Genomic DNA, 27,143 nt, shown 5'->3' with positions numbered 1-27,143 from the left:
TTATGGGAGGTTTTGCAAAAGCTAGGAGTACCCCCTCAGCTACTCAGCATTATCATCAGGTTGTATGAGAACAACTATGCACAAGTGAGGTGTGGGAGGGACGGCAAGCTCTCGTCCAGATTTCCGGTCCATCGAGGAGTCAGACAGGGCTGTGTCTTGGCGCCGACCCTGTTCTGTCTTTTCATCAATAGCGTCATATTACATCTTGATAACGTTAAGGACAATGATGCCCCGCTCCTGGCAGGCAGGAGGGTCCCGGCAATAATGTTTGCTGACGATACCCTCCTGCTTTCCAAATCCCCCATGGGGATTCAGAGGATCGTGAACGGTTTTGGCCTTTTCTGTCGCCAACATGGGCTGGAGGTGAACACGGAAAAGACCAAGTTCATGATCTTCAATCCCCCGACCAAAACCAGATCAAATCCCACACTGGGGGAAGTTAGTCTTGAGAGGGTCTCGACCTTTATATATTTGGGGGTAACACTCCAGGAAAACCTCTCATGGGACTGTCAGATAGCTAGATCCAGACTAAAACTGTCCCAGTTATCGGGTGCAATGCTGAAGGTGGCCAACAAGTCCACCTTTAAGCCTGTAAGCCCGGCCCTGGAAACATACAGGTCCCAAGCCAAGGCAGCAGCCATGTATGGTAGCGAGTTATGGGGACACAAAGCAGGGAAGGCTTTGGCAGGAGTGGAAAATAGTTTTCTAAGACGCCTACTTGGTCTCCCGCAATGCACGCCACTTCTGCCCCTAAGACTAGATATGGGTCTTCCCCCCATTGCTGAAGATCTTCTGTCTAAACCTGTGAAGTTTTGGCACCGGATATGGACTACTGAGGAACTGCACCATTACAGACAGGACCATATTCATGTAATGAGCCTGAATGGCAACAACAAAATTCCCTGGCTGGCTTTTATCAAGACGGAATTGCTTAGTATGAACTTGCCAGACTTATGGGATGATCCAGCTCAGGGCTGCCAAAGGATTACACGTAAAACTCTTGCCCAGTTGTAGAAGAATAAAAACTTGTCTCACATGGAAAATGCTCATAATAGTGGCACCCTGACGGCACGTTTTATAGAATCCAAAAATACTTATGTTTTCGAACCTTTTATGGATTTTATTTTTCCTGTCCTGGCGAGGAAATTGTTTGTGCAATGGAGGTTCGGTACACTCCCCACCAAAGTATTTACCTGCAAATGGTCCATAGGGGGTGACAAACTTTGCCCATGCTGTAAAGCCCAGGACGAAGATGACCTACATATAATGTTTGTATGCCATGCTTACCAGAGACCCAGGAAGCGCTGGATAGCACCGCTCTGCCGGAACCTGGGGTTCAGGAATTACTTACAGGGTCATGAAAACTAATACTCTGGGCCACATTGTGTTTGCTGTTTCAAAATTCCTAATGGCAGCGTGGATAATTAGGAAGAAAATGTCCCCCTGAACTGGTAATACCTTGCACCTCCTATCCCCCGCTGGTCCAGTAGAGACTTTTTATATGTAAAAATACTGTGTTTTAATGTATGTATTGTATTTTACTGTATCTTTTATGGCCTATATGGCCGAAATAAAGAATTTTTGGAATTGGAATTGGAAAAAGCCCCTCATCTTCTCCTGGTTACACACGTATACTCCCATGCTCTTATTAAGATCATCCCACATGAACTACATGTCAATTCCCAAGTTCAAGAGGAAGTGGCAGGGCGGTACCAGTGTTTCGGTTATTACGCCCAATCTATGGAATTCCTTCCACATTGAAAGAAGATCAGCACCCTATTATTTAGAATTCCGAAAAGCATTAGAAACCTGGCCATTTAGACAAGCCTACTATTAATTCTTACCACCCTTATTTCCCTTTTGGACAAATTCCTTAACGTTTCCTTCCTCTTGTATTCCCTACTCAGAGCTGTGAAACCATTTGGTGACCGTGCGCTTTACAAAACTCATTAACATTATTAAGTATGCTATCATCAAAAAAGGGAAGTTGCCTCTGGCTTTCATGGACCTTTGTGAATCAGTCCACCTTATTTGGAATGGCTGACCGGTGTAAGCTTCTGAACATTTTGCCTCAAATAGGATAGAAGAGCTAGCAACATTATATTATGGACAGCATGCATGAAATATGGTCTGTGCTTATCAAATTACGATTGCCATGGCGAATCTAAGCCTTCTGTTAAGACTCTCCAAGGTTTAGCGGGGCGTTTTGGCCTCCTCCTTTTTTACGAATATAGCACTTTACATTGCATGCGTTTACAACGCATGTGATTACAACGCGGTCGTTACAATGACCGCATTGTTACATCACAGTACATTACAACGCAAGTCGTTACATCGACTTGCTGTAGGGGGCACGCTGGACCTAGGAATAGTGTAATTTACTATTCCAACTCCAGTGTGCGCAACAGTAGCATTATACAATTCCTTAGGTTAGTGCACCCTCTACAGCAAGTCAATGTAACTACTTGTGTTGTAATGTACTGCGATGTAACAACAAGGTCGTTCAGAGCTACCAATATTATTAGTACTGTAATAGTGATCACAGCAGACATTACATTAGTGACACCATAGGGAAGATAACTTGCAGAGATCAACTTGCCAGCAAGCAGATGCTAGCAGAAAGGCCTTGTCAATTTGGAGTGCCTCTACATGAGTAATACATAACAGTTATTATATATGTAATGCCCGACACCGAGGTAATAAGGTTCAGTAATAAGTCTCAAATATCCCATGATTTATCACTCAAATATGGTCCCAAAACAGGTGCCATTTCATAGTAGTATCCCCTCTATAGTATGTGGGGTGGGTGTATGGGGTTATGCTCAGTGGGATTCACTGCAGGTTGCGGAAAATATGTTTATAAAACAAATTCTGAAATTTCATGCTCAGCCTCTAATTTTGCCTGCCATCAAGAAATCGGACAGAGATTCTTTGTTGATTAAATCAAATGGGCGCCACTAGCTCTGTAGATTTCAGTGTGGGCTAACTCTCATACCACTCTAACAAGGACTATTATGTGTGAGTTAATGCATGAAAAAAACTAATCATCAATTAGATGGTATGACCATATACCTATATCTAGAAACAAATCACGGAACATATATCATAAAAACATTAGTTAGCTTAGAATGAAAAAATAAAAGTTTGCACCCTGTTTTTGGCTGGAGTCTAGGGTGAAGTGAAACGTTTGAGATACAGAAGGCCTCTGTTTGAGTATATAACCCATGGACTACTGCTACAGGTAAAACGTCCTACTTAAGTTAGGTTGTATGCGCCTAGGAATGCAACATCCTAACCCATTTCAGAAGGAGTTTGATTTTGGAGAGGGTTGGTTTTCGTAACATTGGGCTTCTGAAATGTATGGCCAATGTTGCCTGTGAGACCAATTAGCCAGGTGGCCATGCATGCAGTTCTTTTTTCTACCGGTTTTATCAGGGGGCAAGGAATACATTTTTAAGTCCTGTATTCTGATTCATGGGGATAAGGAGCTCTTAAGCGGCTTTCTTTTTGTTTGTTGCCTATGAACTTCCCATGCCTTACGTCTGTGGTCTCTTAAATTTCTGAAAGCTTCTATGTAACTAAGAGTGCCATAGCAGAATGATAAATGGTATTCATGACGTCAATTGCTAATTATATTAATGGCACATTAATCGCGCATGAGCAGTATGTAAGGGAGGCATTGAAAATGAAAACGTTTGTGGGAGACTAGTCTCACTTTGTCCCCGTTTTCAGATTTTTCTTAGTATACATTTTATTGGTTAATATTATATTGTATTTACTGTTACATCATGGAGGACACTGTACATCAGAGGTGGTCTAATTCTGTGCAGGTTATATTCAAAGGCTCAATGGAAACTACCACTGCACTGCCTGACCTACATCAAGGTTACCTTCACTTATGAAATCCAGCAATGGATGTAAATGCATGATTGAAGGTGCCAAGTGCTCTGTCCTCTGAAGGCTAATGGTGTAGTTGACAGTGGCATTCTTATGTCAAAATGAATACCAAGTGCCACATTTGGGAGGTTCTCATACAAGTAATCCGTGCCTGATTTATTTTCTACAAGGACATGAAACAGGTCTGTTGCCATATCACGGAGGCTAATGCAATCAAATCATCTGTGACACTTGGCCTGGGAAGTGCACAATAAATTTGTCCTAAGAACATGACAAACATCCTGCACGTGTGCCATTATGCCACATTGGTGTTATGAAAAACCCGATTATACTGAATTATTCTGATCGGGGTTCTCACAACACCAATGTGGAAAATAAGCTTCTTTATCCCCAGTGAGGACAATTTCCAAGGAAGCAAGATTCCATATAATATTGTTATCAAAGGGATGCAACCCCCAAATATAGTCTTTCAAAAGTAGCTGGCTGACACACTAATTTATTTGTTCAAACGTTTTCGAGAATCCGAACATGAGACCCATAACATGGACAGATAGGAGAAAGGATGTTTAAGATCTAAAGAGCAATACTTTTAAAGTCCACGGCAGGGAAAGAAAAAAACAAGAGCACTCTTTTAAATGAAAAAAGAACTTAAGATATCCATATAAATGTTCCCCCTCAATCTGCTCGAAGAAACCATTTCTATAAGCACATAGATTGAGGAGATGAAAGGTGAAGGTTCAATGCTCTTTTCTCAATGTGAATGAAAATGGGTTCTTTCGTAAGAAGCACAATATTAGAGACCGTCTTTTTTCCTGCCTAGAAAACACTGGTTATATAAATGCCATTAGTTGTTTTCACAGTGCACAAGTTGTGACTTAAAATGGAGTGTAAATATATGGACCACCTATTTGCCTACAGCATACTTACACAGAAAATTGTACACACACTGTATTATTATTATTGCTATATGATAGGTATCAGTAATGTTGTTGGTAAAACTAGGATGAACAGGATTTACATCCTGCCCGTTTCCAGGTAGGCAAAATGAAATTCATGGCCAGAAATACACTAACCAATCATAGCGGTCAACTATTTCTGGAAATTGAAAAAATGGACTCCAGCAACCCATTTCGTGTCAAGGCGTGGCAGCAGAAAGGGGGTGGAGTCAAGAAGGGCAGAGTCATGAAAAACCGAATTGGACAGTCAACTTGTACCTTTTTTTTTTAAAACTCTTCCACAAAGAAACTAGCAATAAGGCCACGTGACAGTAGATCTGCTCTGGCTAAATTAATTGGTCATAAAGAGGTCATATTTTAAGATATACCTTATGCGCTTAAAGCAACTGCAGCAGAGCACCTTTTGTGCCTAGTAATTTTCATGGTATAATAATGGTAAGTTCAGTTACAACCGTAATATAGCATACAGAGTTATGAGTCAGCATAAAGGAGGTGCATAAAACGTGGAAACTTATTGTTTTTGTAAATTACACTTTCCTTATTCTAATGTTCAAAAGGGTTCCTCTGGGTAGCAATAAAGTCTTATTAGTGTAGGCAACCTTAGCCACAGCGTTACGTTTTAAATCCTAACTTTGCGTTTCTCCAGACTAAAAAGAACTCTTAACATAGAATGCCTACTAGTATGGTTGATAATTACTTAGAGAGGTACATCTTATTTTGACATTGCATGCATATCTCTTGTGTTCAGTGGTTCAGCAAGTCAAAAACGTGCATCCAAATCATAGTTCGCCTTAAGCACATGTGAAGTGAAAAGCTGATTGCCTTCATTGCATTGGAAACTAGGTTCCAGATAGCTCTCAGCCAGGATAAGAGTCCAAATAATGGACGGATAATGGCCATTTAAATGAGGCCTTGGTATTGGGTCTGCCTGGCCTGAAAAAATAGGTTTCCTCAACCCCTTGCAGGTGTCTGCTCGGAACAGAAAGAAGATAACGTGTGGGTGCTACTGACGGTGTCGAGCTGTCAACAAATTACCCCGGACAAATTTAGCATATTTCACTAGGGCCGGCCCCGATCCGGCTCAATAACAGCTGCCATACATGAGATCCAATTGGGTCCCCCTCATTTCCTGCACTGGCTTGGAACCTAGAACAAACCAATTACACAGCCTGCAGCAAAAAGGAATAGTGATAATGCAAGTGGTACCTGCTTAAGAAAGGAGTCAAACGTATGGGATGGCAGGGCCGCCTTACGAAAGCGACCCCCCCTATGGGAATCGGATATTCTGGGTCGGCTTAGTACCTGTGTTGGCATATGATAGGGATCCCCACGGTGGGCGATTTGTGGGTTACGCACAAGAAGGCATAGCTTTCCGATCTTCAAACTAAACACCAGTTTGCGCAGACAGAGATTTCGCTACTTGCAAATCAGCCATGCCATTGACTCCGCCCTTCCTAGGGATACCCCCTCCCATACTACTCTCCCCTGGAGGACAGGCTCTTGCTGGATTCTATGCCCCGCAAGGCCATCTCCCTCACATACAAAAAGTTGATTAATAACCGGGCCGATCCAATGTTGAGACTGATGGCGTCCTAGGAGGCTGAGCTGGGGGAGCTACCCGACGAAGACTGGCTAGAGGCGCTGTCTTTGCCCCGAGATGTGGCCATTCCGAAGCGGCTTTGCCTGGTGCAGCTTACAATACTTCACCATGTATATTTCGACGCCACACTACTACACAGACTAGGCAGACGATCGGATGATCGCTGCCTCCGACACTGTAACCAGAAAGGAACGCTCCTACAAATTATATGGTAATGCCCGCACATACAACACTACTGGACAGAGGCCACCAGACAGTTGACTAAAACCTGTGACAAACCTATCCTCCCAACCCCCACACTGTGTCTCCTCAATGTCTGGGAAGCAACGGACCTCACGCAAGCCGAACAGGCATGGGCTACGATGGCATGGAGCATAGCGAAACAGAACTCTGGTCAGAAATGGGGTGTGGACACAGTACCACTGCTGAGGGACAGGGCTAGAGATATGGACCATGCTATGATTGCCGAAAAAACAGTATATAAAGGACGGGGTGCCCACGTAAATGGGATCACAAGTGGGGGAGCTGGAACAAATATAGCGGGGAGATATGTGTCTCACCGACAATAGAACTGAGGAGGGAAAGACTCCGGAGATTAGGAGGAGATGTGGATGAGATATCAGCACAAGCAGAGGATAATTAGAGGTAGAGTGTCTAGCTGAAGTCTCCTGACCCGAGAACATGTGAGCGGCCTACCGATAGTTTCATATGTTATCATTGGATTGTAGTATCCAGGACCTTCTCCGGATTAATAATGGGAGAATAATATTGTAATCTCTTTGACCACCTGTATACGAGCTGTCAATGCAATGTCCTTATTGCTGCTTTGTTTCTAATAAAAAATTTGTTTGGGGGTTGGGGGGGGGTCTGGTGGAAAAACACACCAAACGAGAGAGACCGAAAATGGAGGGTTTTAAAAGAGGGTATCAAGGAGTAGAAGCTGAAGACACTTATGGAAAGTTGTCACTTACACTGAACCTGTCACATTAATGTGAATTAGGTTTTAAAATGACAACGCAGTTCTCCAAAACCATTTGCAATAAAGTAATATAACTTTCATTGCAACAAACATACCTACTTTATACTCCTGACCATTTCACAGCATATTCATACAGAGCAACTTGCATGACATGAAGTATAGGGTCATCAGAACACCTCCAGCCACGAGGACACCAGGTTTTCAGGGGAAGGCTTTTGTTTAAAAAAAATAGTATAGCCCATCCTGTATACTATAGTGCTGCCTCAGATTAGTTTACCAGATTGACAGACTAATCCAATTACAATGATATAAATAAACAGAAAAACTCAGAAATGGAAAAGCAGTTTCGGAGTAACCATTAAACTTCCCACCCTAGCATAGGCCACATTACACCTCACCATTCATCCAGGACATCACATCTGCAGAAAAAATATTTTTTGTCACTTACATTGGACCCTCAGGCTCCAATCCAAGCAGCCGTTTTCTGACCAGCAGAAGTTTTGTAGTGAAATCTGGGATGCGCTGAATTCTCACCATAAGATCTCCAACCACCTGAGAATAGTTACAGGGAGTAAGACAGCAAGTGTAATACATTTAACAATACAAATATCTCTGCAACGACAGTTCAATAAGAGACTTGGAGAACAGATTACAATCTTCAGGATTGAAAATGTTCGACTTTGTGAACAATCAGTTATACTCCTCACAAAACAAAGATATCAATTTCACCTGACGATTGTGTAGCTGGACAAGTTACTTATCTTCGGTAACTCCTTATCTGGTAGAGACATGATCTATCCGCAGATTCCTTACTTTTGAACTTCCCAGGCGTCAAACTGGATCTGGAAGATTTTTCTTAAGGAGTACCCCTGCGCGTCGGTAGGTGGCGTCGGTCTTCTGCTTCGTCTCAGTCATCGTGGCGCTCGCGTCTATATAGGCAAACTTGGGACGTCAGTACTTTCACGACATTCCACACTAGAAGCATGGAGCCATGAAGTTGACTGACAGTGGTGTGTTCAAACAACTAGGGCCCTAAAGGGGAACAGCCTTGACATTAAGAACGTATCTGCAGTGCAGAGAAGATGGGTGGGTCTATAAGGAATCTGCGGCTAGATCATGTCTCTACCAGGTAAGGTATTACAGACGGTAAGGGACTTATCCATCTGTTAGAGACATCTACCTGTAGATTCCTGACCTATGAACAGATATCCAAGCAATACCATCCCCGGAGGAGGGACTGTGGAAAAGTTTAAACCAGAAAGTCCAGTAGGACCTAATAGCCAAAGAGGCCTTCCGTATGGACCTGATTGTCCAGGCAATAATGCTTGGCAAATGTGTGCAGGGATGCCCATGTAGTCGCCTGGCAGATGTCGAGGACTGGGACACCACACTGGAGAGCCATGGAGGCTGCCTTAGCTCTGGCAGAATGAGCTGTCAGGCCTTCAGGGGGCTGTTTCTTTGCCAGAGCGTGACAGATCTTAATGCAGAGGATAACCCATCAAGAGATGGTCCTCTTCTGCACAGAACATCCCTTCTTTTCTATAACATAGCCCAGAAAGAGTTGGTCTCCACCGGAACTCTATAGCGCAGTTGAGGTAAAAAGATTACGCTCCTTTTTGGGTCCAGAGTGTGGAGACCTTATTCTTCCTTAGAAGGATGCGGAGGAGCATAGAAGGTGGGCAAGGTGACAGGTTGCCCTAGGTGGAAAGGTGTCACCACTTTAGGCAAACAAGAAGCCCTAGTGCGGAGCACTACCTTGTATGGGAAGACCGTCCGATAAGGACACTGATAAGAAAGTTCCTGTAACTCGCTCACCCTCCTGGTAGAAGTTATTGGCACTAAACAGGCTGCCTTGATGAAAAGCAGCTGGGGGGGCAATAGTGCAGTGGCCTGAATGGTGCACACATTAAATAAGTGAGGACCAAGTTAAGGTCCCACTGGGGCATGATAAAAGGTGAGTGCGGAAACAAATGTGTAAGCCCTTGCAGAAATCTATTTACAATAAGGGACTTAAATAGTGCAACCGTAGAAAGGCAGAAGGGGCCAAAAGTTAACCCTTTAGAGTGCCAGAGCAGAGGCCTGCTGGGCAAGAGATAGGATGAAAAGGAGGATGTCAGAAGGGGAGGCAGAGAGAGGGTCAATACTCTATTCTGTACAAATGTTTGCCATTGGCAGGTGTATACTTAGTGGAGGGATGCCTGGCTGTCAGAATAACTTGGAATAGTTTGGGAGGAAGTTTGAATGCTGTCTACTATCGCTGCTCAATCTCCACGCAAGAAGGTGGAGGGTTAACAGGTTCGGGTGGAGGACCTTCCCATGCTGCTACGACAGAAGATCCTCCCAAAGGGGCAGCCTGATCAGAGGCTCATGCTCATCTGCAGAAGCTCGGGATACCAAATTCTCAGTGCCCAGTCCGAAAAATGACCTGATCCCCGTCGCTCCTAATCTTCTTGAGCACTCTGGTCAGGAGTGGTATGGGCGAAAAGATGTATAGGAGGACTGAGCTCTACTCTAGATGAAAAGCGTTACCGAGCGAGACCCGCCTTGGAAACTCCAACGTGCAAAACTGCTGACATTGGGTGTTCACAGTGGAGGCAAACAGATCTAACCAAGGCTCTCCCCTCCACTGAAAGAGTCCTTGTACCACCTCCAGATGTAGATGCCATTCATGACCTGCTAGGCACCGACGGCTGAGTTCGACCACCCTGGTGTTCAGGTAACCAGCCAGGTGTACCACCAGGGATATGCCCTTCTGTTCCAGCCAAATCCTGAGATGCAGGCCTCCTGACAGAGGGTCTACAACCCCACCTTGCCTTGTATGTCGCAGTACCCTATGGTGGTGGTGTTGTTCATGAACACCTGAACCAGCCTTCCCTTGAGAGATAAGAAGGCTTTTAGTACCAATCCGATCACACAAAGCTCCAACAGGTTGATGTGCAGCCTGGCTTCCGCTGGAGACCAGAGTTCTCGGATCTCCACCTCACCAGATGGGCGACCCATCCCAGGAGTGACATCTGTCACCACTGGAAGATCTGGGTATGGAAGGGAGAGGGGTCTGTCTGTGACCCATTTGCGGTTTGTCAGCCACCACTGCAGATCTTGCGCAGTTCCCGCCATGAGGCCCAGCAGCCTCAAGAGTCAGTCCCACCGAAATCCAGTATAGAAGCTGAAACATCCGTATCATAGCATGAATATTTTGAACTCACTGGTCAGGAAGATAGGCCTGAAACTGCACCCTTTCCAGAACATCTCAGATGAAAGGAAGCGTAAGGGAAAGGAGTCAGGTGTGGTAGTCGCTGTAGTCTGGAGGTGGGAGAAGACCTCCTGGGGTGAGCCTACCTTCAACAGCCAGTCATTCAGATAGGGGACGACCGAAACCCCTGATCTCCGTAGATGAGCTGCGACCACCGCTATCACCTTGGTGTACACCTGAGGATACCTTTCATGCCGCTTTGCCTGTGAGGAGCCTTGGAGACTTTGGTGACTGTTCGCGGGTGCCGCTTCATTAAATTGCCCCGGACTTGGACCGCGTGGGGACCGGAGGAGCTGTGTGTGCGTGTCGGCAGGCAGGCAGGCAGAGAAGCGCTGCAGGGACTCGCTCTCCCAGGAGTCCCTGCTTGACCTTGTACACCTGGTCTACGTTCCCTGCCTGCCACGCCCAAGGCACACTGAGGTGTTTTAAACTCTGCCCTTCCCCCCAACGAGTGGGATAACTTTCATGCAGTTTTGCCGCTTTGCCTGTGAGGAGCCTTGGAGACTTTGGTGACTGTTCGCCGCACCAGCTTCGCGGGTGCTGCTTCATTGAATTGCCCTGGACTTGGACCACGTGGGGACCGGAGGAGCTGTGTGTGCGTGTCGGCAGGCAGGCAGGTAGAGAAGCTCTGCAGGGACTCGCTCTCCCAGGAGTCCCTGCTTGACCTTGTACACCTGGTCTACGTTCCCTGCCCGCCACGCCCACTGAGGTGTTTTAAACTCTGCCCTTCCCCCCAACGAGTGGGATACCTGTCATGCCGCTTTGCCTGTGAGGAGCCTTGGAGACTTTGGTGACTGTTCGCCGCACCTGCTTCGCGGGTGCCGCTTCGCGGGTGCCGCTTCATTGAATTGCCCCGGACTTGGACCGCGTGGGGACCGGAGGAGCTGTGTGTGCATGTCGGCAGGCAGGTAGGTAGAGAAGCGCTGCAGGGACTCCCTCTTCCAGGAGTCCCTGCTTGACCTTGTACACCTGGTCTGCGTTCCCTGCCCACCAAGCCTACGGCACGTCACTCGCACTATTTCTTGGTTGCAGTCTACCGCTGGTGGGAGCGCGCAGGAGCATGCCGGGCTAAGCCCTGGTCTGTGGCCATCCAGGGCCAGGAGGGGCTGGGCTGGGCCACCCCCCTAAGGTTTTTGACATTTGTGAACTTGCACATTAGGGACTACTGTTTCCTGCAATATACAGCCCTTTTAGGTATTGTAATTGGGTGTGTGTTATTTTGTGGGCAATGTCTACACGGTCCGGGAAAAGCTTGAGGGGTGGAAATAACTGTACAATAGTTACCATGGACCAATTTATTACTCGCGTTGTTACGGTCATTGAGAAGGAAATTGCAATGACCGAACGTCGCCTTTCCCAGGAATCACTTGCTAACAAACGGTCATCCTTGGGCCCTTTGGCATTAGCCCCTTCTCCAGTACATCTTGTTGCCCCTGGGGTGAATGTCTCAGAGAAAACCGACCACCCCCAAGTAGCTGCGCTTAGGACTAGTCTGGACAGATTAGAGAGATTGTCTGATTTGGCGCCATGCATGGAAGGGAACACCACTCCAGACACACGAGCACTTGAACAATCTGCTCCTGCTGTTCCCCCCTGTACCCCTGGTCGCCAGGAGAACTTTACTTCTCCCCTCATTGTACCACCACAGACATTTACTGGAGTACCCCCCACTAAAAGGAAACGCATCGCTAGCCCTCGAAAGGGTAGTTACTTTAAACCACATAAGAAACCCAGGAGGACTGGCAATAGGGGGGGTCTGTCTTCTAAGGGCCTATCTTGCAAGGGCGCGGGTGAGAGAGCCAAACCTTCCGAGAGGCAGACAGGGGGACTCACTTCTGATGTGTTAGGTGAGAAAACAAGTGTAGGTTTTACATTTGTCCCTGCCTTAGGATCCTCTCCAGAGTTCCCACCAATCTCTCAAATTGAACATCTAATTAAATCCCTACTCCTCCCAGTTTTAGAGAGAGTTAAAGGGCTGACAGAGCGGTTGGATAGATTTGAGCAATCTACCCGTGACAACTTCTTTTCCCTTAAATCCCTAATTAAACTTCATTCTAGAATTAGGGAGGATGGGTTAGTGGGATCTACTGTCCCCCAGGTTCCAACCATCGTTGCCAACGCCTCGATCATCTCTCCAGGGGTTGAGGTAAATATATCCAATGTACACTGCGGAGTCCCGACTGTGGACCTTTCTCCTAAAAGGGTGATCACTGAGGGTGCCTTGGCGCAGCCTACTGCGCACACGAGTCGTGGTGAGCCTCCTAAGAAAGCGATGCAGCCCGTAGGTCCTGGGACCAGCAGTCTCGCCAAAACCAAGAAGCCTAGTTCTAATAAGACTCTTAGCAAAGGCAAAGGTCCTGACATGACTATCACTAGTATGCTGACTATGGCTTCTAACCAACAGCCATTAGGGGAACTGGACGCAGTCACAGCTCCCATCATTAACCTTCCCCCCAGACTGTCAGCCCTTTGTAACTGTTCTCACTGGGGCCCCTACACTTAAACCAGGCAAATAGGAGTCCTATACTGAACTCAAAAATAAAACTATATTTTGGCTGAGGGAAAACCGAAATTTACCAAGCTCAATTGATGGTCGGGTCATCCATGTAAGGAGGGTAAATTGGATAGGTACTAGACCCAAGGATGCAAAGGGTGATTGCATCCTTGTTAATTTTAAAGATCCTAGGGCGGCTAGATTTACTTGCAGCCAGAATTCTGTTGGTAGCAATACAGGGATAGACACACGCACTCTTAACTATTTTTACACTCACCCTAATACTACATGGCCCCTTAGATTCACTACTAGGGGGAAGGGTTTGACACTAATTTCCACCAAGATTTGCCACCGCCCCATATGTTTTATCAGCACCCTGAACTGATTCCCTGCTGGCCGTGGTGGGGTCATTGACCAGTTGGCTACCAATCACATAAGCGAATGCCTCCTGAAGCCCCTGACTCCGGGGGCTGCAATTTGTATTCGCAAGGGGACACGCCCAAGAACCTCCAATTACATCCTGTCCCTCCTATTTCTGGCTCTGATCATGGGGAGCCACCGGGATGCTCTGTTGTGGACCCATCTGATACTATGTTAGTACTGGAGGGGGTGTCAAAGCCCCCTTGTCCGGAGCTTACCGAGTGTCCGCTGAGACTCTCTGCTGGACACGAGCCAGCTCCTAACAATGCTCTGAAGATAGCCAGCTGGAATATCGCGGGCATTTCTCGTAATCTGGACATACCGGAGTGGAATTCCCTCATTGAGTCTTTTGGAATATGTATTTTCCAGGAAACTTGGTGTTTGGAACCTTGTCATAAAGTTGGGTTTACCACCTATATTTGTGCCTGCTATTGCCCCCCTTATGGGGAGAGGCCGTCCCTCTGGTGGCCTGCTTATATGGGCAAATTAGATGTAGACCTTCTAAGTCTCATGACTTGCAGAGACTGTCAGTGAGTGGGCCTCACAGTGGGCGGAATATGGAGATTTTGAATATCTATGTAAGAGCCCCTAAAAGAGGTTCGCCCTCATTGACACTATCGATCCTTGAGGACGAACTTAGCCTATGCAATCCAGCTGACTACATTCCGCTTGTGGGGGATTTTAACTGCACCTTTGAGCCCTTAGCGGTTGATGACATTTTGGGCATCGAAGAGGAAGACACTAGGAGTGGCATACCATCCCTATCTATAGCACCTGTAACGAGATGGTCCCAAAGGGTTATACAATTGAACGCCTTGACCCTGGAGTATGGCCTGAGGGCTGCAAATGGAAGAACAGCCTCGGATCCCTCGGGTGCCCATACATTCAAACAGGATAGGTCATTCCTCTAGAATTGACTATATCTTGCTGAACTATAAACTTTGGGCAAATGTACTAGACATGGCAGTTCTATCTTCTACGGACAGTGACCACAAGCTACTCTCCCTGGCACTGACCCCCCCTATGGACGATGGCCACCAATAATCAGGCACCTCCCATACTGAGATCGACAGACGATGTCTGCCCATCGAATTGCGGGAGACGCCTTAAATGGAATAATGTGGCCTTGGATGAGGGCAAAATCTTAGAAATAAGCTTAATCATGGCTGAGGTTTCAACTAAGTTGGAATCTACCACCTCAAAGGCCCACGAGATTTCCACTCTCTTTGGCCACACTACGAAACTTATAGGTGACCTTTTTACCGTACAAAGCCAAAATGTTAAGGCTGGTTCTAGGGGGCGCCCTAGGGGAAATCCAGGTTGGTATACCAACTCTTGCCGGAAAGCTAAGAGGGACTTAATCATTGCAGTTAAATCAAAGGATTGTGGGTTGACAAGTATAGCTAGGAAGAAGTATAGGGGTGCTATCTGTAAAGCGAAGGAAGAGTGGGAGAACCAGTTCTGGAGTGATCTGAAGTTGACAAGTGTTGGAAGACATTCGAGGGGCTTTTGGGAACTAGTTAGAGCCAGGAACAAACCCGCTGATTCCCTTATAAAATGTAATATCCCCGAGGTGTTGTGGGTGGACCATTTTTCCCGTCTATATACCTCAATAACGGGTGACGGACAGGAACCCTGTGAGCCACCACCGTTGGACCACCTTGGGTTGAGTGAGGACCTAGCATTTACTAGCAAGGAAGTGGAGAACGCGATCAAGTCTCTTGTTCCCAATAGGGCTGTCGGGCCCGATGGGCTACCAGGGGACTTGTTTCGCATAAACGTCCCTGAATGGGGGAACCTTATTGCCTCGATGCTAAATGCAAGCTACCTTGGTGCTGCCCTCCCCGAATCCTGGATGAGCGCTGAGGTTGTCCCAATCTTCAAAAAAGGGAGTCAGGACGACCCAGCAAACTACCGACCTATAAGCTTGATAGATACATCTCAGAAATTTGCAGGGAAGGTAGTTTTGGGGAGGGTGCTCCAATGGGTAGAGGACAACGGGATCCTCTCTGATTTCCAGGCGGGCTTTAGATCAGGCACCTGGACTATTGAGCAGTCCTTTCGACTGCTGTTACTCTATTGGAATGTGGTCATACTGGGCAAAGGCAGTCTGTACCTTGCTTTTATAGATCTGCACACTGCCTTTGACCTAGTACCCCGTGATTGCTTATGGAGGGTACTGTTTGACCTGGGTATGCCCCCGTACCTGCTGTCGCTATTAATAAAGCTTCACACTAAAAACTTTGCGCAAGTGAGGTGGGGTAAACAGGGCCAAAAGACCTCCAGAATAACAGTAAATCGGGGCATCCGCCAGGGCTGTGTCCTTGCCCCCACTCTGTTTTCACTGTATGTCAATGGAGTGGTGGATCATCTTTTAAAACATCCCGCAGATGCTCCCACCCTGGCGGGCAGGAGAATTCCTACCCTGCTATTCGCAGCCGACACCCTTTTGATTTCCAAAACACCGATTGGGCTACAGAGTCTCCTCAATAGCTTTCACTCTTTCTGCGACTCTCGGGGATTGAAAATTAATACTGATTTTGGACTATCTGTAGAACCCACAATGGTGGAGGTGAAGGCGTATCCTGCCACCAACTGGATGCCCATGATCTGGGAGAATCGGACTGGGAGTGTTTGGAGGCGGAGAAGGGTTTGTGGCCTTATCTGACCTCGGGCAATCCGACCCACAGGGTGAGGGTGAGCTGCGCCCACGGCCATGCATAGTTTATGTAACTGGTGCTGTTCTGTGGTTAGGATAGGGCTGGCTCCGCTGGAAGCCCCTTCTATAGCCTTGAAAACTGGACTTAGGCGAGATGACACAAAGAGGCCCAAGGACTTGGGCGTAGACTGTGATTCCTTGAAGTGCTATAGCGCAGCGTCCGCCCTATTTCTGAAGAGATGAGAGCCATCAAAGAGCATGGCTATAAGATTGGCTTGGACATCGCCAGAGAAACCAGACATTCTCAGCCAGGTGTGGCGCCTAACGGCCACGATCGAGGAAGCTCTCTGTCCAGCGAGTCTTTCATGTCAAGGCCACAGTGTATGGTAAACTTTGATGCATCTCTCCTGTATGCAACAGCTTGGGAGAGGACTTGTGGCAGCACATGTGCAACCATATCCCATAAGGCAAGGGAATAATGGCCCAAGAGGCATACAGTGTTTACCAACTGCAATGCCAGGCTGGCAGAAGAAAACATTTTCTTGCCGAAGCTATCCAGCCTTTTGGAATCCCTGTCCAGAGGTGCAGAAGGGAATGCACCACGAGAAATAGAGGCTTGGACCACCAAGCTCTTGGGGGGGGGGGGGGGGGGGGGGGGGGGTCAGTTGAGATGTGAGGAAACAAATAGTTTCTTACCTGTCGGTGTAGTTTTGCAGCTTGAAGATCTTTCTGGATTCACTATGCTGTGCATTATTCCGCGGTCTAGTGGTTGGGTCCGGAATCGTAGTCTTTTCTTTTTTTTTTTTCGTAGCCCAGTTGGGCGTCGACGTCCCACCTTTTGGTGTCCTTCATGTGACGTCGGCATGCTTCCTGCGGAAGCTCCCACCCTGGGCGCCATCTTCGGATTCTTTTTTTCCTTTTCCATTTGTGTTCTGTTTCCGAATAGTATGGCAATGTTTCGATCTTTTCTTTTATCGCTCTTTTCCTTGACGTTTTCATAAATCTTTTTTTTTTTTCCTCTCCACCTCTTTTCTCCAGCCTCATCTTTCTGGCGGAGGTGGGTGGGTTCGCTAGTGAATCCAGAAAGATCTTCAAGCTGCAAAACTACACCGACAGGTAAGAAACTATTCGTTTTGCAGCGTGAATCTTTCTGGATTCACTATGCTGTGCATAGACTTTGTAGCGGTTTTGTTATTGTGGCGGCTGGGTGGAAGATGAGCTTGTGTTCTTGAATATGTGCTGAAGCACTTTCTGTCCCACTTGTGCTTCCTTGTTCATTTGTATGTCCACACAGTAGTGTTTTGTAAACGTGTGCACAGAAGCCCATGTTGCCGCCAGGCATATGTCCTGAATGGGAGTGTTTGCCAAGAAGGCTATTGTAGCTCCCTTTTTCCTTGTTGAATGGGCCCGTGGCCCCTCTGTTAGTTCTTGCCCAGCTTGTTTGTGGCAGAATTGTATAACTTGCACGATCCATCGTGCAATTGTCCCTTTGGTAACAGCTTTGCCCATGAAGCTTTCTGCAAATGACACAAAAACTGTTTTGTTTTCCTGTGGTCCTTAGTTCTTTCTATGTAATGCATGACTGCACGTCTCGCGTCCAGAGTGTGCAGTGCTCTTTCTGCTTTTGTTGTTGGTTTCTGGAAGAAACTCGGTATTTGGATTGCTTGGTTGATGTGGAACTTGGACACCACCTTTGGCATGCAGTGTGGGTCCGTTCTCATCACCACCCTATTGTTGTGAATTTGAATGTAGGGTTCCTGTAGCGTTAACGCCTGTAGTTCGCTTACTCTGCGCAGCGAGGGGATTGCCACTAGGAATGCTGTTTTTAACGTTAGCATCTGTAGTGAGGCTTTATGCATTGGTTCAAAGGGTGCCTTCATGAGTTCTGTTAGCACTATATTGAGGTTCCATGCATGTGCTGGTAACCTTTTAGGTGGTGCAATCCTTTTTGCGCCTTCCAAGAATCTTTTTACAATCATAGAAGTAAAGAAGCTTTTGCCTGTTTCTCCTCTTGTGTAAGCGACAATGGCTGCTAGGTGTACCCTTAGTGAAGAAAAGCTCAGGTTAGTCTCAAGCAGGTGCGTGAGGTACTTAAGCACTGTAGAGTCCCTTGTCATTTTGTTGTGCAGTCCCTCCTTTCTGCACCATAGTGTGAACCTCTTCAATTTGGCCACGTAGCACTTCCGTGTGCTTGGTCTTCTTGCCTCTCGAAGTACCCTCAGGGTGCTTTCCGGTAGTTTTAGGTGTGCAAACTCTATGTCCTCAGGAGCCATGCTGCTAGGCTGAGACTTTCTGGTTCTGGATGCAACACCTCTCCGTTTTGCATGGAGAGTAGGTCTTTCCTTCTCCCAAATTTGTTTGGTGCACTCTGTCATTTCCATAATCTGCGAATACCAAGTCTGCCTGGCCCACTGGGGTGTGACCAGTATCAGGGTCATTTTGCTTGTCCTGCACTTTGAGTACCTTGTGTATCAGGGGAATCGGCGGAAAAGCGTAGGCAAATGTCTTTGACCAGCTTATCCATAGGGCATTCCCCAGGGACCCTTCCCCTGGTTGCCTTGATGAGAAGTGTTGGCATTTTGCATTCTGGCATGTTGCAAACAGGTCTATTGACAGTGTTCCTCACCTGTCGAATAGTTTTCTTGTTTCTTGTGCATTTAGCTCCTATTCGTGTGAGGCCGATGTCTGTCTGCTGAGCCAGTCCGCTTCCACGTTGTCCTTTCCTGGGAGATGTATCGCCAGTAGATCTATCTTCAGAGGTATTGCCCATTTCCATATATCCTGTGCTAGTTCTGACAGCGGGGCCGATTGTGTTCCTCCCTGTTTGTTTATGTAGAACATTGCTGTTGTGTTGTTCGTCTGGATCAAAACTGTCTGGTTGTATAACTTCGTCTGGAAAGCTTTCATAGCTAGGAGAACGGTCTTCAGTTCGAGGTAATTGATGTGTTTGACCGCATCCAGTGGCGTCACTAGGGTTGGTGTCACCCAGGGCGGGTATCTCATGGTGTCACCCCCTCACGACTTACCCCATGATGGACCTCCTCCGAGTCCGCCAGTGCCAAATAACGGGACCATCAGAATGGTTTCAATGCTAACTCCCACATTGCCCCATCCCTTGTCACCCTCAGTCACCACCTCTCATTTTCCCCTATTCCCTCCAGGTCCGGAAACTGACAGCTTCAATACAGAAATGCTCTGCAGTCTGCGCATAAGCCCCCTTCCCTCATCTTTTAAACAGCCTCGCAAGTCGCAACGCTCTGACCCGTCTATGGCTCACTTTCTGATCTTTGCACTTCCTTTAATGAAATGTGTTTCCATTATTCGCCTTGTGCCTAAAAAACAACATTGATAGAACCATGTGTTTTGTAACTGGTGGTAATGTATAGCGCTCCAATACCTTTGTGTCGAGTTTGCTCTATATACAACTACAAACAAAAAAAGAAAGAGCCTTATATCTTTTTAAATGACCTATAAAAAATGATCAACCTAATTTGTAGACAAAGCAATTGAGTCATGTCTAAAGGTCGGCAACAGACAAACTGTGGCTCTACACTGAGCATCACTCTGGATTATAACCCATACAATACCTGCATCTAGAAAACAATACCCGTTCTACAGTACCGCGTAGTGTTAGGGCTTCATAGCTGAATGATGAAAAACACAGCCTATCACCCCTCCGAGCCTTGCTTCGAAGAGTTCAACGCGCCTCTTTTCTGTTCAACTGGACTCCACTGCGAATTTCTCAATCGGAGACCCTTTGGCTAAAAAATATTTTGTTTTCGATTCTGTTTTGCAATATATCTAATATGCTAAGCAGTCCATAAGACAGTAGCCAAGGGGGCACAATGGGAAGAGAACCAACTCTTACGCGGCGAAAATCAGATAGATCAGGCAGTTGAGGACCTGCTGTAAAGGTCTTAGAATAGCTTGGGGGTCAAGGTTCAACAATCAGCTGAGTCTTCCGTCCTTACGAAATAAGCAGACATGACTCCTGTACAGCTAAAATCGATAATAATGTTGACATTTAATTAAGAGAATAAGCGCCAACACACAATTTCTTGCAGTTTTATATAGCGCAAATTTGGCCCGGGAGCATTAGAGCGCTTTACACGGAACTAGAACACTTTTACAATTTTTTTTACTTTTTTTCATATTTAGTGTGCGATGTGCCTATGCTCTACCAGAAGTCAATTTTATACAGCATTGCCAAAAGCAATACAAACTCCGATGGGACGCATCCGTAAAACTAGAAAGCGCTGCACCTGACTCTGAGCTCGCAGGGCCCAGTCTGATTACAGTGCTTGTCTCCCTGCAGGTACCAGACTGAGGCAAGAGGCTGCAGCTTTCATACGCCAAGCACAGTGGGCCGGCTTTCCGACAGTTGCACAGAAAAGTGCAGACTAGCAGGCAGGACCGGGCACTGCTGGGACGCAACGCGCCCACTCGTTCTGTCTCTCTCTGCCGCTCCAGGCACAGAGGAGTCACGCTCCGCCATGCCCCACCCCCAGGCGCTTCCCAACCTGCTGGTGGTGCTGGTGATGACGAAGAAGAAACAGCAGTGACAGTGCTTACATTTAAAGCATGTAGCGGTGGACGTTTAAGCACGTGTAGTGTGAGCAGTGGGCTGATAAAAAACGGCACAGGCCCCTCACTCTGAGTTTTCCCATGTGTGCTCCCCATCCCTTTTGGGATGAGTCTGTGATGATGGTCACTGTTGGTATTGGTGGTGTTAGAAGTTTCCCCCTTGTTATGTTTCCTTTGTTCCACCATGATATCTCCTCGTGCACTGCGTACGTTACAACCACTAGGTCCTCCCAACACCCTGTTGCTTGTGACCATTGGTCCTGCAGCCACTCCTGGAGTGGTCTCATGTGTAGTCGTACATTTGGTACTATGTGGATGCATGAGGCCATCATGCCCATCATTTTGCTCACCGTCCTCACTGTCAGAGCTTGCCCCTTCTGGTAGCGGCGCGCCTCCTTCAACCGCGCCATCGTTTTTTTTCTTTTCTCGCTGGGGAACACCTTCCCCTGCACGGTGTTGATTTCTGCCCCCACAAATATCTTGGTCTGTTCTGGGTTTATCAAGGATTTTTTCCAGTGGATGGAGAAACCCAGGGCCATCAGTGTGTCTGTCACTATTTGAGCGTGCTGTTTGCACGTGTTGTACGACTTTGCCTTTATTAGCCAGTCGTCTAGGTAAGGGTAAACGTGTATCCCTTTTCTCCTTAAGTGAGCTGCGACTGCTGCCAGACACTTTGTTAATACCCTCGGTGCTGATTTTAGTCCGAAGGCCAATGCTGTGAATTGATAGTGATTGGAGTTGATTGCAAATCGTAGCAGATGTTTGTGCAGTCTGTTTATTGGGATGTGCAGGTAGGCATCTTTTAGGTCTATGGTGACCATGAAGTCCCCTGTTTGGAGCTGTGGAAGTACTTCTTGCAGGGATGTCATTTTAAATTTGTGTGTTTTTATGAATTTGTTGAGGAACCTTAGGTCCAGGATGGGTTTCATTGTTTCGTCTACCTTGGGTACTAGGAAGGAAGTAGAGTACACCCCCTTGTTCCTTTCCATGGGAGGTACAGGCTCGATAGCCTCCTTTAATAGGAGTTCCTCTGCCTCCCTCTGAAGAAGCTCTAGTTCCTTGTTTGTTAGTGCTCTTTTCTTTACTTTTCTGCTTGGTGGTGTTTTTTCTAACTCTATGCAGTACCCGTACTGTATTGTGTTGATGATCCATTTGTCTGTTGCAATTTTCTTCCACTCCTGGAGTAAAAGTTTTAATCTTCCTCCCACTGGTGTTACGTGGTCGTGTTCTTTTGGTGCGTGACACTCCCGTTTTTTGTTTTTGTGCTCCACCCTTTGAGATTTTGGAAGGGTGTGCACTATCAATGTGGCCGAGTCACTTGGAGGTGGTTTGCTGTCCACCCCTCCTGTAGTTTCCACATCCACTCGCCCTCCTGCGAAAGGACTGGCCCCTGTGTTGATATTGCCAGTGCTGTTTTTGCTGGCCTTGTTGCGTATGGGTGTCGCTTTGGTGGGAATGTTGGAAGGACTGATGCGACGTTCCTGGCTGGTTCCCCCCTCTCCCGTGTAGTCTCCTCTCTTTGCTCCCCTGAATTGCAAGGCCCCCATGGATCTTGCGGTGTCATTATCCTTTTTGAGCTGTGAGAGCTTGTCGTCCACTGGTGCTCCGAACAGTGTTTCACCGTTGAACGGGGTGTTCAGGATGTTGCGTTGCACCTCCGATTTAAAGCCTGATATTCTGAGCCAGGCTTGTCTTCTTTCTGTGATGCCTAGCATCATAAGCTTGCTGGCCGTGTCTGCAGCGTCCAGTGCTGTTTTCAGGCAAGAGTATGCCAAGTTCTTCTCCTCCTCTACTAGGTGTGAAGCCCTTTGTTGGTATTCTTGAGGGAGGTGTTTCACCAGCTGTCCCAGTTCGTCCATGATCTGGTAATGGTGTCTGTTGAGCAGTGCGTTTGAATTAGCCATGCGCCAGTGCATAGCGGCATTCCTTTCGATTCTTCTTCCTGTTAGGTCCATCCTCCTGCTCTCTTTGTCTGGGGGTGGACCAGAAGTAGTTGGGACATTGGCCCTTCTCCTTGCTGTTGCGGTGATGATGGAATCTGCAGTGACCGTCCCCTGTATGTAGGGTGGGTCCTTTGAGGAGTGCTTGTATTTTTTCTCCGTCCTTGGCGTGACGGGTTTACAAGTAGCAGGCTCCTTGAATGCCTCTCTTCCATGCCCTTTGATGCTTTCAAGCATTGGCAGGTATTGGCTCTTACTTTGCATTGGGAGTAGTGTTTCTACTAGGAAATCCCCTTTTGGCACCTCCTCCTCTAGTTTGACTCTGAACGCTGTTGCTGCGTTCTTGATGCATTCATTGTAAAGTCCAATGTCGTTAGGCGGCGAGGGCCTCGCTGGATATGTGTCTACCCCCTCTTCTGGACTCTCGGCTTCGATGTCTTGCCACTCTTCGTCCTGTGTATCTGAGTATGTTGATTCTTGGTACACCCTCTGGCCGTCATCTGCCTCCTCATCATAATAGGGGGTATCATCTTCCTGATATGGCAGATCTTCTAAGGTCTCCGACACTGTTTCATCCTCATCTTCTTCCTCGACCAAGTGTGTTTCTGGTGACTTGGGCCTCGACGGAATTCTGTAATTTTTTCATTTTTTTCGTCGAAATCTTTCTTTCGCTGCAGGATGTTCTCCATCTCTGCTTCGAGTCTCCTTTTCTTTCTTTCCATCTCCGCCGCCTGGTCGGCGTCAAGTGGTTGTGCCGATCTCTTCGGCGCGCAAGATGGTGGCGAGATGGGTTTCAGCGGCGAGACTGGTTTCGGCGGCGAGACTGGTTTTGCGTTTTTCGACGTCGGCTTCGAAGATGTTTTCGGAGTCGAGCGCTCCTTTTCTTGGAAGCTTTTCGACGACTTTGGCTGGTCGCCGTCCCTCGGCGCCAGGGAGTCCTTCTGTGAGGATCCGCTGGGCCTGGATGTTGCTGCGGAGGCCGAAGCTTTCGGCGTCTGCGCTTTCGGGGTCTTGGCCTCATTTTTTTGAGAGTCTTGGGTAGACTGTCGAGAGTCTTTCGGGCCTTTTAGGGGTGTCGAGTCTCCTACCTTTTCTGTAGTCTTCTTTTTATCGGTCTCTGCGACCGTGTAGCCGAAGTCTTCTTCGGTGGCGCAATCTTCCTCGTTGGTCGAGAGCCCCAGGTCTCGAAGGGACGGCGGTTGGCCCTTGCCCTGCATGGTGTAGTTTGCAATTCTTTGCCTCTCTCTAATTCAAAGGGTCTTCGGCGTGAATGCAGAGCAGGCGTTGCAGTTCTTGCTTTCGTGGTCGACCGGCAGGCAGACGTTACAGACTGGGTGCTGGTCCTTTTTCGCGTACTTATGGTGGCAGTTGTGACAGAATTTAAATGGTGTGTTGTCCATGTCTTGCGTTCAGGGTGTCCCCTTGTAGCGCATTCTCCTCTGGACGTCGAAAAGGTGTTGAAATTTTCCTTTCTTCGTCGTCCTTTCGATGGTGTAGTCTTCCTTCGTCTTCTCAAAGCTTTTCCTCCACATTTTCTCGAGTTTTGCTTCTCTTTCCTCCTAATCTCTGGAGCCCTCTCGGGAACGATCCAGACCCAACAGCGGAAAAAAGAATCTGAAGATGGCGCCCAAGGGTGGAAGCTTCCGCAGGAAGCATGCCGACGTCACAGGAAGGACACCAAAAGGTGGGACGTCGACGGCTATGAAAACCCCCCTCAAAAAAACAAAGAAAAGACTACGATTCCGGATCCAACCACTAGACCGCGGAATATTGCACAGCATAGTGAATCCAGAAAGATTCACGCTGCAAAAGTTGGGTCGCCTGGTGCAGGGGGATGGCGGCAGTCGATTATTCTTTTCAAAGGAGCTCCTGAGCTGGGCTTGGATGTGCCCAGGAGAACATCAATCAAGACTCATTAAATGGCAGCAAGGCTCCAAGGTGGTGATGCCAGGCTGCAGGACGTCCATCAAGACATTGGTCTTGACCGCCGGAGTAGGAAGCTGCAGGTCCAAGACCTACACAGCCCTACGCACTGCCATAGCAAAGGAAGCTCACTTCTTCATAGCCAGGTTAGGAGGAGAAAGCCTGCCAGGCTCAGGGGAGGTATCCAGGCCACTGGTATCACCCAGTTCCTGATACCAGTCCATTTCTTTGGAATAAGGCGGAAACTCTAAGGGGTCCTGCACCCCCTCCCAATCTTCCTTCAATCCTAGCCCCTCCAAATAAGTCTGAGGATGCTACAGAGTCCAAGGGCTCTGCCGGCCTCGGGGGACGCCCGGCTGGCTCTGTGTCGTCAGGGATGAGAATGGGGCTGGTGCCGCCAGAGGAAGTCTTGGCGTCGTGGAAGGTCGAGTAGGTACAGCTGGAACCGGTCCTGATCCATGAGGAGCCATGGGTGCCGTGGCCACAGCCGATGCGCGGCACCCAATGGAACTCCTTCAACTGAACCCTGAAGATGTGCTAGTGTATTCAGCCCTCCCAAATATGCCGCAATGGCGTCATAAAATTCCTTCAACTGGGCAGGGGTTACTTCCGGTCCCAGGACGGAGGGGAAACACAGAGCAGACACAGGTACACACTTCGCAGAGCGAGGCTTCGAATGCAGAGACTCCTCCGTCGCGTTGGGTGACGGACGGGGTGAAGTCGAAGCACACTTCAACCTCTTGTGTTTTTTGAGGCGCTTCTTACCTGACCCCTTTGAGGACTTTGAATGGTAGGACGAAGACTTGGATGCCATGGAGCGGTGCTCGGACCTTCGTCTCAACCGTGACCAGGAACGAGAAATCAGAGGCTCCAACGCCAGGCTACAAGCAGCTTTAGGATCTGCTCCCTCAAAGCTTTAGGAGCAATGGCCCAGCAGTCGGAGCACAACTTCTGGTCATGGTTGTGCTCCAGGCACCAAAGGCACTCAAGGTGGGGACCCCATGACCGATATGGCACTGTGACAGTCACCGCACCAAAGAATTCATGGTTGAGGGGTGAGACATTTTCTATCCGGAGAAACTTCCAAATGCATTGTTGCCATGATGTCTCATTAGATTTAAATGTGGGGTAAATCAAGTCTATGTCAGATGTTCACAGTATCTTACTAAATAATGACAAAACCTGTAAATGTGGTCTCAATATGAAGGGAGATCTAGCACATATTTTAGTGAATTCCCTGTGGTTCTTAGCTCAACGGAAGATTAATTAAACCAGTTTTTAAAAAGTATGACATTAGGGATAGGGGCAAGCGAATAAATTACTTATGGAGATGATTCCTGGATGTAACCTGTGCCATGGAACGATTTGTATCGCATGTAGAATCGTTTCTGACGGGCAAATTGATTATTCTTATGAATGTTTTAATTAGGAACTAACTGGGGTTGATCTTTTATCGTCTGTGTTTAATGTACATGGATAGATTGGTTTATGCTAGATGAATTACAGTTTTAAAAGTTGTTTTATTACGGTTTACGATTTTAACCATTATTGCGATCTAAACCACTGTTTTTATGTTATATATGTGATTTACAGTGTGTTGTTTAGAAGAACAATGGTCTAAATAAACATATGTTTTGATTGACTGACTTACTTCAAAACTAACTTGCCTGGAAAAAAAGTCACGTGTGGCAGATTGTCAAAGTTGACTTGCAGATCACTCATGTCGCACCAATGTTCCGGCGATGAGAAAAAGCATATTGAAGGTAAGAAGCTATAATTAACAGTTGCATGGGGGTTCAAAGAGCATGCACATGAGAAATGTGATGTACTACCGGAGAATAATCAAATGAGTAGGAAAGTTGGAGGCGATGCATGTTGCAAACATTTAATAAATAAATAAATAAAAAGACAGAGTGCCCTGGTAGCTTATTTTAGAAATGCATCATAGCTTTGTGTAACTCCAGGATTTGCTGCGTGGTCTCACTGAAGGACCCCGAAATTCTGATTGTGCCGGAACGAGAGTCTGAATCATCTCTGAAAGAGATTGAATTCATGAGCATGACTGAGAATCACGTTTATGTCCTTCCATCTTCTCAGGAGTTAGGGAGTGGTATGAAGAGGTAGAGTCCTGCTTGGATTTCTTATGCTTCTTTTTCAACTTAGCGGAGGACTTCAACCATGACAAAGATCTGCCATGGGAATGACTTCGGGAGTGGGAAAGGTACCTTACCATCGATCGTTCACAGGGCAGAGTCTTCCCGTACTTGCCGAAGTACAGCTTTGCCTCACTGTCCCAAATGGCTTTTGGATTCATCAAGGCGCTTGCTCTACAAATTTTGTAGTTGTGTTCTGAGCACAAGCACCAAAGACAAATCTGGCAGGGATCTGTCACTGACATCTGCTACCAACAGTCTCCACAGGGTTTGAACCCTGTGGAT

At 47.2% G+C, this 27,143-nt stretch overlaps 1 protein-coding gene across 1 annotated transcript in view; it reads right to left on the bottom strand.

Annotated features, from left to right (window-relative positions):
• The window catches only part of FHIP2A (FHF complex subunit HOOK interacting protein 2A), a 340,036-nt gene that overhangs the window by 23,452 nt on the left and 289,441 nt on the right, over positions 1-27,143 (bottom strand). The window contains exon 16 of the mRNA XM_086922896.1: positions 7,881-7,984. Coding sequence (XP_086779022.1) covers positions 7,881-7,984 — 104 coding nt within the window. The remainder of the gene's footprint in view (positions 1-7,880; positions 7,985-27,143) is intronic.

This window comes from Lissotriton vulgaris, chromosome 5, assembly GCF_964263255.1.
Source record: "Lissotriton vulgaris chromosome 5, aLisVul1.2, whole genome shotgun sequence".
In the NCBI taxonomy this organism is placed as follows: domain Eukaryota; kingdom Metazoa; phylum Chordata; class Amphibia; order Caudata; family Salamandridae; genus Lissotriton; species Lissotriton vulgaris.
This window is presented reverse-complemented; position numbering and strand designations above follow the sequence as displayed.